The sequence below is a fragment of the Oryza sativa genome, chromosome 5 (assembly GCF_034140825.1).
Source record: "Oryza sativa Japonica Group chromosome 5, ASM3414082v1".
Classification (NCBI taxonomy): domain Eukaryota; kingdom Viridiplantae; phylum Streptophyta; class Magnoliopsida; order Poales; family Poaceae; genus Oryza; species Oryza sativa.
Window position 1 is genome coordinate 25830559 of NC_089039.1, and position 15055 is coordinate 25845613.

Sequence of the window (15055 nt, forward strand, 5' to 3'; positions counted from 1 at the left end):
CAAACTTCCAGGGCTCAAGCCTTAACCTACCCAAAGAGGATTGGGCCGGGCCGGGCCGGGCTGGGCCAGGGCAGCCCCATGAACTACCTCGAACTCGAACTCGAACTGGGTCAGGGCAAGCCATAACATGCAAAAAAAAAAAAAATGTAGTAACTCGAACTCGAAGATCATTCGTAGGAGAAGGCGGATTTGGGCTCACTGGGTGGCGATCGAACATTGGAAGTGGTGGATTCCAGCTGGGAGCGAGCTAGCAGCCCTCTCCCATGGCGCCCTCTCGCCTTTTCCAACGCTCAGAGTGCCTATAAATTAAAGGGAGAGTACATGTGATTTTTCATGATAATATTGTGAGATCGTTCCGCCTCTCGCCCGCCGTGACGACGAGAAGCTAGAGAGAGAGCTCTCTCCCATCTCTCTCTCTCCTCCCCCTCCTCCTCCGCGGGCGGCGCGAGCGAGCGCGCGCGCGGGCGCCATGCCGACCCCCGCGCCGTCGGCATCGTCCTCCTCCTCCTCCTGCGGCGGCGGTGGCGGTGGCGCCGGGGCCGCGTCGTCCTACTCCTCCTCCCCGGACGACCGCATGCTCCGCGGGGAGTGCGGCCGCCGCCACCCCTTCGCGTCGTCGGCGGCGGTGGGGGCCGGTTCCCCGGACGCCATGGACACGGACTCCGCGGAGCCTTCCTCCGCGGCGACCTCCGTCGCGGACTTCGGGGCCCGGTCGCCGTTCTCGCCGGGGGCCGCCTCGCCCGCCAACATGGACGACGCGGGCGGCGCGTCGGCGGCGGGGCACGCGGCGCGGCCGCCGCTCGCCGGGCCGCGCAGCGGGTTCCGCCGCCTCGGCCTCCGCGGGATGAAGCAGCGCCTCCTCGTCGTCGCCAACCGCCTCCCCGTCTCCGCCAATCGCCGCGGCGAGGACCAGTGGTCCCTGGAGATCAGCGCCGGCGGCCTCGTCAGCGCCCTCCTCGGTGAGTGCGATCCCGAAATCTCGCCCTTATCCCAAATGTGATGTGCTGGAGCGATGCATGCATCGGCTATCCTGCACTGCATCTTCATCTCGAAAATTTTCACCGACGCTGCAGGCGTCAAGGACGTGGACGCGAAGTGGATCGGATGGGCGGGCGTCAACGTCCCCGACGAGGTCGGCCAGCGAGCTCTCACCCGAGCGCTCGCCGAGAAGGTTCGTCGCTGCAACTCGGGACAAATTTCCCTTTCTGTCTCAACTCTGAAGTCTGAACCAATAGAACAGTGACTGTTTTGTTATCACTCTAGTACTAGTTGGAATCATATGTGTCTATGGAGTATATTTTTTCTTTTCTGATTGATTGAACGGAACAGAGATGTATACCAGTGTTCCTGGATGAGGAAATCGTGCACCAATACTACAACGGATACTGCAACAACATACTCTGGCCTCTGTTTCACTACCTGGGATTGCCACAGGAGGACAGGTTGGCGACGACGAGGAATTTCGAGTCACAGTTCAACGCGTACAAGCGAGCAAACCAGATGTTCGCTGATGTTGTGTACCAGCACTACAAGGAAGGGGATGTGATCTGGTGCCATGATTACCACCTCATGTTCCTGCCCAAGTGCCTCAAGGATCATGACATCAACATGAAGGTCGGGTGGTTCCTGCACACGCCATTCCCTTCTTCGGAGATTTACCGGACGCTGCCCTCCCGGTCGGAGCTGCTTCGCTCCGTGCTCTGTGCTGATTTAGTCGGGTGAGCATGCCCTTTGTGCTTATGCCTCCGTTCTGCCTTCTGACGAATTTGGTACTGGAAGCAGATGAGTTTTGGTTCACTATCATTCTGAATTTACACCTGCGCTTGCTGTCAGACTAGGCAACCAAGTGACTTTTGTGACTTTGATCATGTTCAGTGTGTTTCCAAGTCCTAATCAATCAAAAAGAAAAACAGTTTGTTAACGATTGTTTGCCATGTCTATATAATAAAGTTGCTTTTATAGTAGCTTAGAATTCAATCGGCCAACTTTATCTCGTACGCTGACAGTAAAGGTACATTTAAAAGGTGACAATGGATAGTCTAATACTTGAACTGACAATAGAGACACATTACATGTCAGTTGATTAAGTTTGTAACAGAAAAATAAACAATACTACATAATTGCAAAGTTTCTTTGATGTCTTTCTTTCAAGAAACACAAATATATCAATGCTACAGTATTGCTGATGAATTTATCCATGTTGAGATGTTTTTCTGGTTTCTGATCTGATCAGTCTCAATTGGTGTGCTGTTTCATTTTCATTTGCTGATGATCGTCCGAGTAGTTAATTCTTACTAATATTTAGATAATTTGGCATACAAGCGAATCACGTAGAACATGATACTTTTGAATGAATTTATCAAAGTTTTATCACTTGGTGAGTTGTTTCATGGTTTTCCTACTGATGTCTCTTCTTCAGATTTCATACATATGATTATGCAAGACATTTTGTGAGCGCATGTACAAGAATACTTGGACTGGAGGGCACTCCTGAGGGTGTGGAAGACCAAGGAAGGCTAACCAGAGTTGCTGCGGTACATATCAACCTTTGTTTATTTATTTATTTAACTATTTTACCTGAACTGTTTGATATTCCTGACGATTCTGTTAGCTTCATCCACTAATTATTTTACTTGCTACTTTAAAAAACATGGCTCATCTTTTTTAAATTATTTTGATTATTTATAATCTGTTCAAAAGATGTTTGCAGAATGAGTGATTCTTTTGACTCACTTGGCTGAAATCTTCAGTTTCCTATTGGGATAGACTCTGAACGTTTCAAGCGAGCATTGGAGCTTCCAGCAGTAAAAAGACACATCACTGAATTAACACAACGTTTTGATGGTCGAAAGGTGAGAAAGCACTTGCTCTTCACTTCTTGATCTGGGGTAGATTACGAATTTTCCACTTCTTTTTGCTGATTATAAGCATTAGATATGGACAAGAAATCTGAAACATTACTCATGTATCATTCTCATAGTATTAGAAGTTTCGTATGTGTTGTATTAAGTCATCCTACCTATTTCTTACATTGTGGATCTTGTAAAGTGGGCAACAGTTTCAAAGAAAGCTCATAGATGATCTTAAGACCTTTACATGTGGAGTTCATACTGTAAACATCTAACCAAGCTTGTCTTCGTAACAATTTATAATACTGCTGTCCATGGCGTCCCCTGTTTTGTAGTCAGTGATCTGTTTCTTTCTTTCAGTCGTATCACTCTCTTTGTATGGTGTCAAAAATTATTTCTTTAATAAGATTTAATTATGCTGAGCTTGTCCCCTTCATTACTGATAAGATGCAGCCATTATATTTTCCAACTCGCTCTAGTTCCATTAGTCACTTGTTACTGCTGCTAACTTAGAAATACCCTGTTGCATGTCACTTTCTCTGCTGTTAAAGGTCTTTAAATAATAATTTCCAATTGATATGCTTTACAAGCTTGTTTTGTCAGCATTAAATGATTTACAAATGCCTAGTATGGTCTTCCCACTATAACTTTTCCTTGTTGATGTGATAGGTAATGCTTGGTGTTGACCGACTTGACATGATCAAAGGAATTCCGCAAAAGATTTTGGCCTTTGAAAAGTTTCTCGAAGAAAACCATGAATGGAATGATAAAGTGGTTCTACTTCAAATTGCTGTGCCGACAAGAACTGATGTCCCTGAGTGTATGAGCCCTTCCTGTGTTTTATCTCCTATTTATACTTTGTGCGACTCTACAAGCATGTCTGCTGGAGTACCTCAGATGCATGAAGTATGACTTCTCCATGTAAATGAATTATCAATATTTATCAGCTTGCAGTCTTCTTTCTTAAAAAAAAAACATTCTTCTTAAAATCTGAACGAAGTTGCAGTTCAATAACTTTGTTATTGATTATGGATTCAATAAGTCTTACTTGTGAGATCATATTAGGTGAGAGTGGCTCATATTATCTACCTATCCATTTGAAAATGGGGCTGAAGTCCTATAAGAACCTAGTTAGAAAGATTGTTTCTCAACCTTATTTCCTAAGTTTGGTGTTATGTGATTGAACTGGAAATCTAACCTGATTATTTGTGGTCATTTTAACTAACCTTAGAACATGTCATGAGCAGATCAAAAGCTTACAAGTCAGGTGCATGAAATTGTTGGGCGCATAAATGGCCGATTTGGAACACTGACTGCTGTTCCTATTCATCATCTGGTTAGTTTTGTTTCTTGTCCTTGTTAACTTCATTTTTGCGCTATCACAAAAACATACATCCTTCAGTCATATTTGCCTCTTCTCTAGTAGGTAAAATGGCACTTGTGATACCCATATTTTCTATGATGACTATACCTAACCTATCACTATTTAAATAATAAAACAAGTCAGATTTTAGTTCCTTGTTTCACTCTACCTTGAGCATATTTCATGCTTATTTTTTATGAGAAGTTATTGTATCATCTAAAAACATTGCACTCCTTGCAGGACCGATCTCTTGATTTCCATGCCTTGTGTGCCCTTTATGCAGTCACTGGTAATTATAGGCTCCTCTTTTGATATTAAAATTTTACTCATGACAATAACTCCTGCTTTGTAATGATCACATTTGAGTGTGTTGATAGGAATGTTCCTTCAGTATTTTAGTGACTCTTGCCAAGCTTGATCTGTGCATTTCCTCTGTTTTCTTCAGATGTGGCCCTTGTAACATCGCTGAGAGATGGAATGAATCTTGTAAGCTATGAATATGTTGCATGCCAAGGATCAAAAAAAGGAGTTTTGATATTGAGTGAGGTGAGCTGTCAGTTGTGATGATCAATAACCTTTGATCACTCCTGAATTTCCATGCTATTCATATCCATTCTGCTGGTTCATACTTTTCTATTACTGTAATTTCAGTTTGCTGGGGCAGCACAGTCTCTTGGAGCCGGTGCTATTTTAGTAAACCCCTGGAATATTACTGAAGTCGCAGACTCAATCAAGCATGCTTTGACAATGTCATCTGATGAGAGAGAAAAGCGACATAGGCATAACTATGCTCATGTGACAACTCACACTGCACAAGATTGGGCCGAAACTTTTGTATGGTGAGTAGTTCATTCCAATTGCCTGATCTGTAGAGCTTGTTTCCAATGGTCTGATTCGTAGTCTGCTAGATTGGACCTTATTCGTTGATTTGATGCTTGCTATTCGACTGTACATTTTGTTTTCCCTTGTTTGACTGTCTAAATATTGTGCTGCGTCTTTTCATGTAGTGAGTTAAATGAGACAGTTGCTGAAGCTCAGCTGAGAACAAGACAAGTTCCACCTGATCTCCCTAGTCAAGCAGCAATTCAACAATATCTGCATTCCAAAAATCGGTTGCTCATATTGGTATTACCATATTTCTTCTTTGCTACCTTCTGTTGGCTGGGCTGTTCTGATGCAAAAATTGCTTGTTTATTCTTATCTTTTTTTGACGTAAATATTTATTCTTGTCTGATAGCAATTTCTTTACATAGTTGCTTTGATTTGTGCTCTTATGCACATATTGCCTTCACTCTGAAATGATTGGCCTTAATCTTGCTGAAATAGTTGCTATGACTTATGCACCTTTTCTTGTTCAAGTAATTAAATTTAAAATCTATAAAATTGAACTATTTAATTTAAATATTACTGATTGTCCGATGATTTTTTTGGGAAGTCCAGTGAAAGCATTTTTTTTTTAAAAAAAAACTCAGCTTTAGTTTATTTGTTTGGTTGCACTTTCAAGTTTCAACCACTTTAAGTCGCATACAAGTGATCTGTTCAGCTTTCTCTTAAAAAAATAATAAACTTAATTGCACTTTGACAGTAGCATTTGTATTTACCCTTTTTTTTTTACAATGTAGGGGTTCAATTCAACATTGACTGAGCCAGTTGAATCCTCTGGGAGAAGGGGTGGTGACCAAATCAAGGAAATGGAGCTCAAGTTGCATCCTGAGTTGAAGGGCCCTTTGAGAGCCCTCTGTGAGGATGAGCATACTACAGTTATTGTTCTTAGTGGAAGTGACAGGAGCGTCCTTGATGAAGTAATTATCAGATTTTTCCTGTCTTTTTTCGTACAATAGATTGAGTACGCTACTATATTTCCATCAAAACTAACATATATCTTCCCATGCAGAATTTCGGAGAATTCAATATGTGGTTAGCAGCAGAGCATGGCATGTTTTTACGTCCAACTAATGGAGAGTGGATGACAACAATGCCTGAGCATCTGAACATGGATTGGGTAGACAGTGTAAAGGTGTGTATTTGATAAATAATGTCTGCTGCAACCACTTGATGAATGCCTTCTGACATTGTGTATTGCTTTCCAGAATGTTTTTGAATACTTTACAGAAAGAACCCCAAGGTCTCATTTTGAACACCGTGAGACATCATTTGTATGGAATTACAAGTATGCTGGTACGTGTTTATGCTTGATTGCTCCTTTAGTTTTAATTAGAGAAGGCCTGCAATATAAAAGCTTAATGCTATTTTCGTTTTCCCATTGCAAAGATGTTGAGTTTGGACGGCTCCAAGCAAGAGATATGCTGCAGCACTTGTGGACAGGTCCAATCTCAAATGCAGCAGTCGATGTTGTTCAAGGAAGCCGATCAGTTGAAGTTCGGTCTGTCGGAGTTACAAAGGTCAGTGGTTCAGTGTGATGCCTCATGATAATTGAAAGTTTACACTTTGTTGTTAGCGGATGTTTGAAAAATTATGTTCTTTCCACAGGGTGCTGCAATTGATCGTATTCTAGGAGAGATAGTTCATAGCAAAAGCATGATTACTCCAATTGATTATGTTCTATGCATTGGGCACTTCCTAGGAAAGGTAATTATGCAATTAATTTATATGTGCATATCCGTTTCTTTCAGTGCAAGGTGCTTTTTTTGTCTTTGATGTTTCAATTATCTCGTGTGGCGTGATGCGTGCAAATCTATAAAGTTTGGATTGGTCTTATATAGATGTTGTGACACTATTTCATTGGTTGTTTAGAACAAAATCCAAAGTGGGGAGGACACGTCCCCAAATAACCTCATTAGCCCCTTGCAAATTTATATGTGGAAGAAGTGGGATTTGTGGGAATGGGTATAAAAGTTTCTTTGGTATCTTTCTTTCTTACACACGAAAAGAAGGGAAAAATTACCTCCTAGCAAAGCACAAACCGTTCTTTTGGTTTACTTACGAAAATAATGTTTTAACTCAACAAAATTTAAGCAATGTTCATATCGTCAATGCTGTTGTACTGATGCACAAATAAAAGTTTTTTTGAGAATGTGCAAAAGAATTGCACATCTTTTGTATTAAGAATGAAGGAGAGTGGCAACAACTTTACATCCTCTTTAGAAAACGAAAAGAAAAGGAGAAAACACACAAAGCACATTAGAGAGATATCTTGCATCATCCATTTTGCGACCGAAGAGCACGAATCCTCCTACTCCGGCAACAGGCCGGCCTTCCTCCAAAGGGTGGCTTTTTCAGCCACCGCTCTTGCTACCTCGTGCCACGACCTTTGCTGTTGATTGAACACCCTATGGATATACAACAGTTTGAAATGTTTCGGAGTTACCGAATTGAAACTGCACAAGCTATTTACTCTAACATTGGAACATGTAATAATTTTTGCCATATAGCATGCACGTTTCCTACTATTCAATACGAAGTTTGGAGCCTTTCGTGCTTTTAAAACTGAAGGAATTGTCTTCTTTCTTGTGCATTCTTGTACTCTTCCTGCACTTGTTCGATTAATCATTGGCTTTCTTTGGTAACATTGTCTCTTTTTCAGGATGAGGACATCTATGTCTTTTTCGATCCCGAGTACCCTTCTGAATCAAAAGTAAAACCAGATAGCAGCGGCTCGGTATCTCTTGACAGGAGGCCAAATGGACGACCATCAAACGGCAGGAGCAATTCCAGAAACTCGCAGTCAAGGACACCCAAGGCACAGGCTGCTCCGGAGAGGTCATCGTCATCATCTTCATCAAGCCAGGGCACCCCAAACAGCCACCATGACTGGCGCGAAGGGTCCTCGGTCCTTGACCTCAAGGGCGAGAATTATTTCTCCTGCGCTGTTGGAAGGAAGCGGTCCAACGCCCGCTACCTGCTTAACTCGTCAGAGGAGGTCGTCTCCTTCCTCAAGGAGATGGCAGATGCAACGGCGGCTCACAATGGGTTCCAGTCCACAACTGCGGATTACATGTTCTTGGATAGGCAGTAGATGTTCTAATCCCCGGTCTTCCCCCAGAGAAGAAGTTTAACCCTGAAAGTATTCATTCCTTACATGGCCCTGCATGATGTACAATTGTGTACAAAATTTAAGCTCGTGATAAAACTGCGAGAGGGCAGCAAATGAGAAAGCGTTAAAATCGTTTAGAGAATTCTGTACAAAATTAAATGCGCTCTCTGCTCCCATAGTGCTGAAATGAGCCCACCGCTCTTCTACATTTTTTTTTTGGTCTCGGATCCCGCTATTAGCAGTTTAGTGATAGATAATAAATCTGTAAACTTTTGTTTTCCTGAATGTTTTCGGCCATAGGTTCTGGAGCGCGTCATGTTTATTTTTCAAATTCTAGTTCAGGGTCTAGTTCTGAGTTTGTTTTTTTTTCCTTGTTCGTCTTTAGAGCTAGATGGTGAAGATGGTGGTCACGATGGAGAAAATTACATATCTACTATCGCATAAGATAGGATTCGCTCAAATACCATTATTAAAATGGGCTTCGCTATAATACCATTCTCAACCAAGATGTTTTTTCTACTATCTACTTTCAGTTCTAATAGACCTACAGATTGTCTGAATACTTCTCCTTTAAGCACGATGTAATCTGCACACTAATCATATCAAGAAACCTTAACCACTTTCAGTTTGCATATGGTTCAGTGAAATTTAATTTGTGGTCACTGGAATTAGAGGGATTTTAGATAGCAATGTGTTGTTTTTTATTGTTGTAATCTGCAGTTAATTATGACATCCTTCAAACAACTCTGTGAAATCAACCTTTGAACCATGACTTTTATATTTACCTTTAAAAGAAGGTTGTTCTTTCGCTGCTACTGAAGATAGATCACTGAACATACTGGCATATTTTCTTGTCAATTTCTCTTGATAGCCTTCCATATTTAGAGAATGAGTTGAACTGTTAGTTTGTTATATCTAATGATGTGCTAATTTGCATAGTTTACCTCCTTCAAACTGAATTAGATCATGTGTTGAGAGAGGATGTGTGTCCTCGCTGGTCCTGAGCTGGATGCATATTCCCCTATCGTTCATGCTTGAATCTGCAACTATTTTTTTTTACTTGTTATGTTCCATAAGCAAAATGAGATCAATTGGATGTCAACTCCATGTCCTCAGGGTGTGTTTGGATAATTGAAAATAGGGAGTGGGATTGGCGTTAGGAAATGAATGAAGGCTTAGGATTAAATGAAATAGGGAGAATAGATGGTTAGGATTTAAAGATGTTTTTTGGTGGGTGGAAAATTATTTCCCTATCCCATTAGCCAAACACTGCCTCATTGTCTTGCCAGGTGGAGGGAGGCAACAATCCAATCCAGGAGTGATGGGATGGGATCCCAGCTCAAGGGAGCCCCAGTGGCAACTACGGTTGGGAGGACCTAAGCCCTACAGCCAAGCTCTATATTCAACCCCTTTTGCTTACCGGCAATGAGTCAACCAACTTCCAGTGATATGAAGGTACTGATCCCCTCCTCCATCCCTTTCCCTCCCTCTTTATTACGACATCAGCTGATTGATCACCAGCTTTTGATTCCGATTGCTCCAATGAACTTTGTGCACAAAATAGTGTTTTTTTCATTTCTGATGCTTGTGCCTATCGTGTGACTCCTCCGTCGACATGTACATTGATTTCTGCCCAACTAATTGATGAAATGATCCTTTACAGTTATTTTGTTCAGTCAATAGTTTCTGATCAGCTTGCAATAATCTGTGCCAAGTTGCTGTGATAATGCTTCAGATTAATCCTCTGTACTGAAACAATTTCTCTAGATCTCTCTCCCTTTTGTTTTGGACCTTATACAACCCGCTGATGGCTAATAATGATGTTCTTGAATAACAGAGCATGTTAAGCTGTTTGCATGGTCTGGTGCTGTCAAATAGTTTTATGCGGTCACAACTCATACGAACTGATCAGGTTGACTTCAAGCATTGGGCTAACATCTAAGATTATGTAAATTAAATAACATATATGCATCATCTTCAATTTAAGTGATATTGTATCAATCTTCGGATTATATAGATTCATGTCACCTATGTATGTCTTCGGAATTATCTATGTTTATGTCACTGCGTATGTCTTCAAATCTATATATACTCCCTCCATCTCTAAATATTTGATGCCGTTGACTTTTTTTAAATATATTTGACTGTTTGTCTTATTAAAAAAAATTAAGTAATTATTAATTCTTTTCATATTATTTGATTCATTGTTAAATATACTTTTATGTATACATATAGTTTTACATATTTCACAACATTTTTTAATAGGACGAACGGTCAAACATGTTTAAAAAAGTCAACGGCGTCAAATATTTAGGGACGGAGGGAGTATTTAGGTCACATGTGTATGTCTTGAGATTTTTTTTGTAATTGCATATTATTACAGATGGCAAAGATATTTAATTATATTTTTTACCTGCTCGGCCTTGTTGGCTGATATGCAATATCAGTTCCATGCCCTTGACATGGTATTCATTCCTCCAGGCTGCACTCACTTACATTTTTACTGTAGATTGATAGGTTAATGTTCCTTCCTGAAGGTAAACCAATCAGCTAATGGTGATTCATATAGTTCTGATTTGAGTGCTTATGTAGAATTGTGAGTATTTATGGATGCAATTTAAAAGGTATGCCACTTAGGAATCAACACTCAGGTGCATGCTTCTCAAAAACCTGGTCGGAGTAAAAATGATGATTTTTCACCCTCTATTAAAAGTTCACTGGTTATTCCCGAGCGTAGGAAAGGCTTATGGGAGAGTAAACTGATTTTAACATTTGATTTCTATACTCTGGTCATGACTTTCAAAATTAACAGACTATGGTCATTGTTGTAGTGACCTAAGTAGCATCTTAAGGGACTGAGTTCAAATCTCTATAGGAGCGAATTTCAGATTGGGTTATTTGAGGGCTAAGTTCCCTATTTGATGGGCTAAGTTTCTAATTTAAAAAAAGGTTGTATATATCCGATTTGATGAAGAGGCAAAAAATACCCTTCTTAAAAAAGGTCATCGTCATTGTTATGTTTTGTGATATTAAGAGAGTTCCACTGGTCAAATATGCATGTTGCGCTCTTGCTGAGAGTGCTGGATTTGGACGCAGTCATGGTGGGAAGATTTTCCACACAATATTGAATCTTATCACTGTGTTCCTTATGCTTTGTGAGCCAGCCATGTTGGACATGCCTTGTGCAGCAGGGGAGGGGGGGCAGCGGGGAGCGTCGGCGAGGCGGCATTGGTCCCGGCCAAGCACATCGCATTTGAATCAATCGGGGTTGCCACCACCATCCGCCATGGCGGCCATTAGTGTCTGTTATGGCTTTCAAATGACTTTTTCTAGGGGACATGTCATCCTGCAATGTGTGGTTGGGTGGTACATGTCATCCTTTTTCTACAACTCATCCTGCTGCTTGAGTTGCACACTTAGGTTTTATCTTTTATGGAGCTTTCAGACATTGAATTTTGTTGGGCATATAAACACCAGACCTGTTTAACTGTTTGATGCTGGTGCCTGCATCCGAAATGCTCAATAATATTTTTTATACCATGTCCTTCACTGAGTTACAAATTTTGGTAACATGTCCTTCACTGAGTTAATGATTTTGGTTAATAGGAGACTTTTGTGCTCCCGAACATTTTTTTTAGCTAAGTCAAGTATTGGTATTAGCATTAGGAGGAATTATTTTATTTATTACTGTGAGGTTTTATTCAACTTTTTTTTTTGTTTTTGTGAAAAAAACTATGAAGATATGATATAACAATTGTGTGCTATATTAAGGTCTTCATTATAACAAACCTACACTCCGATTATTTAACATAATTTTACTTTGTGTTATTTAAAGTTGATGCATATATTTTTCTTGGCCCGTTACAACGCACGAGCACTTTACTAGTTTCTTGAAGTAATAAAAGCATGTATGTTCTTCAGCAATTCTGCAGCAGAATTTTCTGCTGAATTTGTCTTCATTTCTGAACTTTTTTTAGAGACTGCATTTATAAACGATCCAACTTTATAAAAATGCCCAGCTGCATTCTGAACTTTAGAATGCACAAAAACCATCTCCCACTTACAACCAGCTGGTATTATTATCACATGCCCTCCGGTTATGGACGGGAGTTGAAAAAGTAACAGATCAACACAGATTACTTCCAGTTTTCATTAAATCCACTAGATTGCTTAAACTTTTTTCAGGCAGCATAACCGCGTATAAGCAACTTCAGAATCAGGATGAGAACCACTTATTTCACATGCAAATCCTGATACCCACGAATTATACACATACAGATAGACTTTCAACATGATTTTAGTAACATTACGGATGTATATAGTTGGTTTTTGTCTTTCCTTTTTAGCGTGTATTATGAGACGTATTCGCGGGTGTGTGAGTGTGGTGTTGCGTGTGTAATGGTATGAGTGCATGTGCCGCGTCTACTATGTAATAAAAAAACAGTTTTTGACATAGCTCAAGTCATGAATATTTGCTTTGGATCCTAAAGTTTTGGAAGCTCGATGCTAAACTGGTGCTTTTTATTTCTCTTTGACATTCTAAAGGGATGTCCAGTGCAAGTTGCAACTCCAAGGTCCGGACAGAATCAACTGCATACCCGCGCCGAGAGGAAAACGTCAAAATGATCCTCTGTATTTTCAATGACTAGCAACACTACTATGCAACTCTCCATTATAACCAGGGTTTTAAATCTCCCGCTGTAGCTGTTTGAGAAGGGTTCCAGCTATTTGCTCTCATGTACAATTTAGCCACTATAACTTCATTTAGCTCGCTATAACTGTTTGAGAAGCTAACCGCTAAATGCCTTAGCCCGTTATTTAAAACATTGATTATAACACATTTTCAACAGTCCGATAAATAGTACTCGACAATAGAAAATCAGGCCATGAGAGTTAACGTTACATTTGATCAAAAGCTAGAGTTATATCTTCTCACTATAAAATCGTGCCACCATGGAGAACGTCATCAGTACTGAAGAGGGGGCTTCCTAGGCTGTGTTTAGTTCAGCGCAAAGTTTAGATTTTGGTTGAAATTAGAGATGATGTGACTGAAAAGTTGTGTGTGTATGGCATGTTGATGTGATGGAAAAGGACTGAAGTTTGGATCCAAACTTTGAATCTAAACACAGCCCTAATCACATTCCTGCACTAACTACCTGGTCAAGCGTTGAGCTTTCAAATAATTGGATGCCCATTTTAGTAATGCAATTTGGCTTTGTTTTGTGCTTGCTTTCGTCAATCTATGATCTCTCTACCGTATCTTATAAATCAAACCTATCTATACATATACGAATGTACGCCGACGTAGAAATTTTATGAAATTTTACATTTGCAACAATATTGGTGGTACACTTGTATGCATGACTTCATTATAAATTTTTAGAAAAATTATCCCTAAAATGGAAATGAAAATTCTCCTGTACTGTTTGATGAATAATCTCTCTGCATCGATCTCTGTAGGGAAAGAAAAAGGAAAAATCAATTTCTTTGCCGTTGACATTTCGCAGTTAACACAAACAGCACTCCATAAACAGATAAAAGTCCCATTAAAATGCGGATTACAGCACATAATTTGCCATTCTACAAGCATTTCAGAACTATTGAAACTGAAAATGGCACCTCGTTTTTTTGTTTGAAAATGACACCTTCATTACATTGTGTTTCTTATTAAAAACTTCCTATATAAAACTTATTTTAAAATATAAAATATATCTATGTTTTAAGTACGTTCTAACAAAAATTCAATTAATTATGTGATAATATTTTTTTCTTTAACATTCATTGGACTTTAATTTTATCTTTAACTATCTCAAACACCATCTAAAGAGTGTCCGCTACGTCACGTCACGGGCCCGGAGCAAGCTCGTTCTTCTTACAAAAATGCTCGGCTATTACGGCAACTCCGCAACTTGATTCCAGTTTCTAGCCCAAGCTGAGTACGTAATTAAGCAGCAATTAATGGAAGAGCTCCAAGAAGCTGACGTCTTATGGCCGGAGTCGGAGACGACGCCGCCGCCGCCCTCGCGAGGAGCCCACCTGCCGGTGCTGGTGCTGCAACTGCAAGGCGCCGCCGCTCCCGTCCTCCCCTCGCGCGGATCGTCGACGTCCACCGCGACGCCGTTCGGTCGTCGCCGCCGCTCCGACGTCGCGTCCACGGCTGCCTGGCTCGACGGCGACGACGACGACGACGTGCAGGCGGAGGAGTTCCAGGAGGCGGACGTGCTCTGGCCGGATGACGACGACGCCGGCGGCGAGGACACCGCGAGAGATCATCAGCTCGACGACGAGGTGGGGGAGTTCTGGTGGCTTTCCGGAGAGGCCGGAAGCCGCCGCATGGATACGGAGGCGGCGGCCGCCGCGGCCGCCGCCGGCGAACGGTTGCTCTCGTCTCCGATCGATATCCCTACCCGAGACCGAGACCCCACGACGGTGTTGGTGCATCTGCATCGTCGTCGACGCCGGTAGCCTTCATGGAGCTCGGATTGAAGAATTTTTGGTTAATTAGAGGGAAATGGGGAACTGGTGAGTTGAATTCTTTTTTGGGTTTGCATATATATTATAGTTTTCTTGCTTTTCATGGAGCTCGGATTGAAGAATTGTTTGGATGGCTCGTTTGAAAGCCATCAAATTCAAGAGATTATTACCGGACATGTACTTAATATGAGGAGTGCAATTGATCAGATAGAAAATAAATATGCAATTAATCATTTCAAATGTGCAATTAGTTTTTCTTTTCTTTTCAGTAATCTGCAGAAACGAGAGGGAGAAAATGTTTGCTTTGCATGCATGCCGTTTAAGTGAGGTGAATGTAATGTTTGTACTTTCGCGTGATACTGATCGGAAGACCGA

General features: G+C 41.1%; 1 protein-coding gene across 1 annotated transcript; it reads left to right on the top strand.

The window, feature by feature from the left end:
• Positions 1 to 333: 333 nt before the first annotated feature.
• Positions 334 to 8522, top strand: LOC9266089 (alpha,alpha-trehalose-phosphate synthase [UDP-forming] 1). Its single transcript, XM_015784904.3, has 17 exons — positions 334 to 959; positions 1074 to 1171; positions 1330 to 1718; positions 2420 to 2534; positions 2751 to 2852; positions 3519 to 3669; positions 4097 to 4185; positions 4453 to 4501; positions 4658 to 4758; positions 4864 to 5051; positions 5220 to 5337; positions 5835 to 6014; positions 6107 to 6229; positions 6303 to 6390; positions 6484 to 6614; positions 6703 to 6801; positions 7757 to 8522. Exons 1-17 carry the CDS (start codon positions 470 to 472, stop codon positions 8186 to 8188), a joined length of 2943 nt encoding a protein of 980 aa, XP_015640390.1. The 5' UTR covers positions 334 to 469; the 3' UTR covers positions 8189 to 8522.
• The last annotated feature ends 6533 nt before the right edge of the window (positions 8523 to 15055 follow it).

What these genes read in the sequence shown, in the direction of transcription:
- LOC9266089 (XM_015784904.3), top strand. Translation starts at nt 470, where the DNA reads ATGCCGACCCCCGCGCCGTCGGCATCGTCCTCCTCCTCCTCCTGCGGC. An exon ending in TGCCCTTTATGCAGTCACTG is followed by an intron (nt 4,502 to 4,657) that starts GTAATTATAGGC and finishes TGTTTTCTTCAG; the next exon opens with ATGTGGCCCTTGTAACATCG. An exon ending in TGGGCCGAAACTTTTGTATG is followed by an intron (nt 5,052 to 5,219) that starts GTGAGTAGTTCA and finishes CTTTTCATGTAG; the next exon opens with TGAGTTAAATGAGACAGTTG.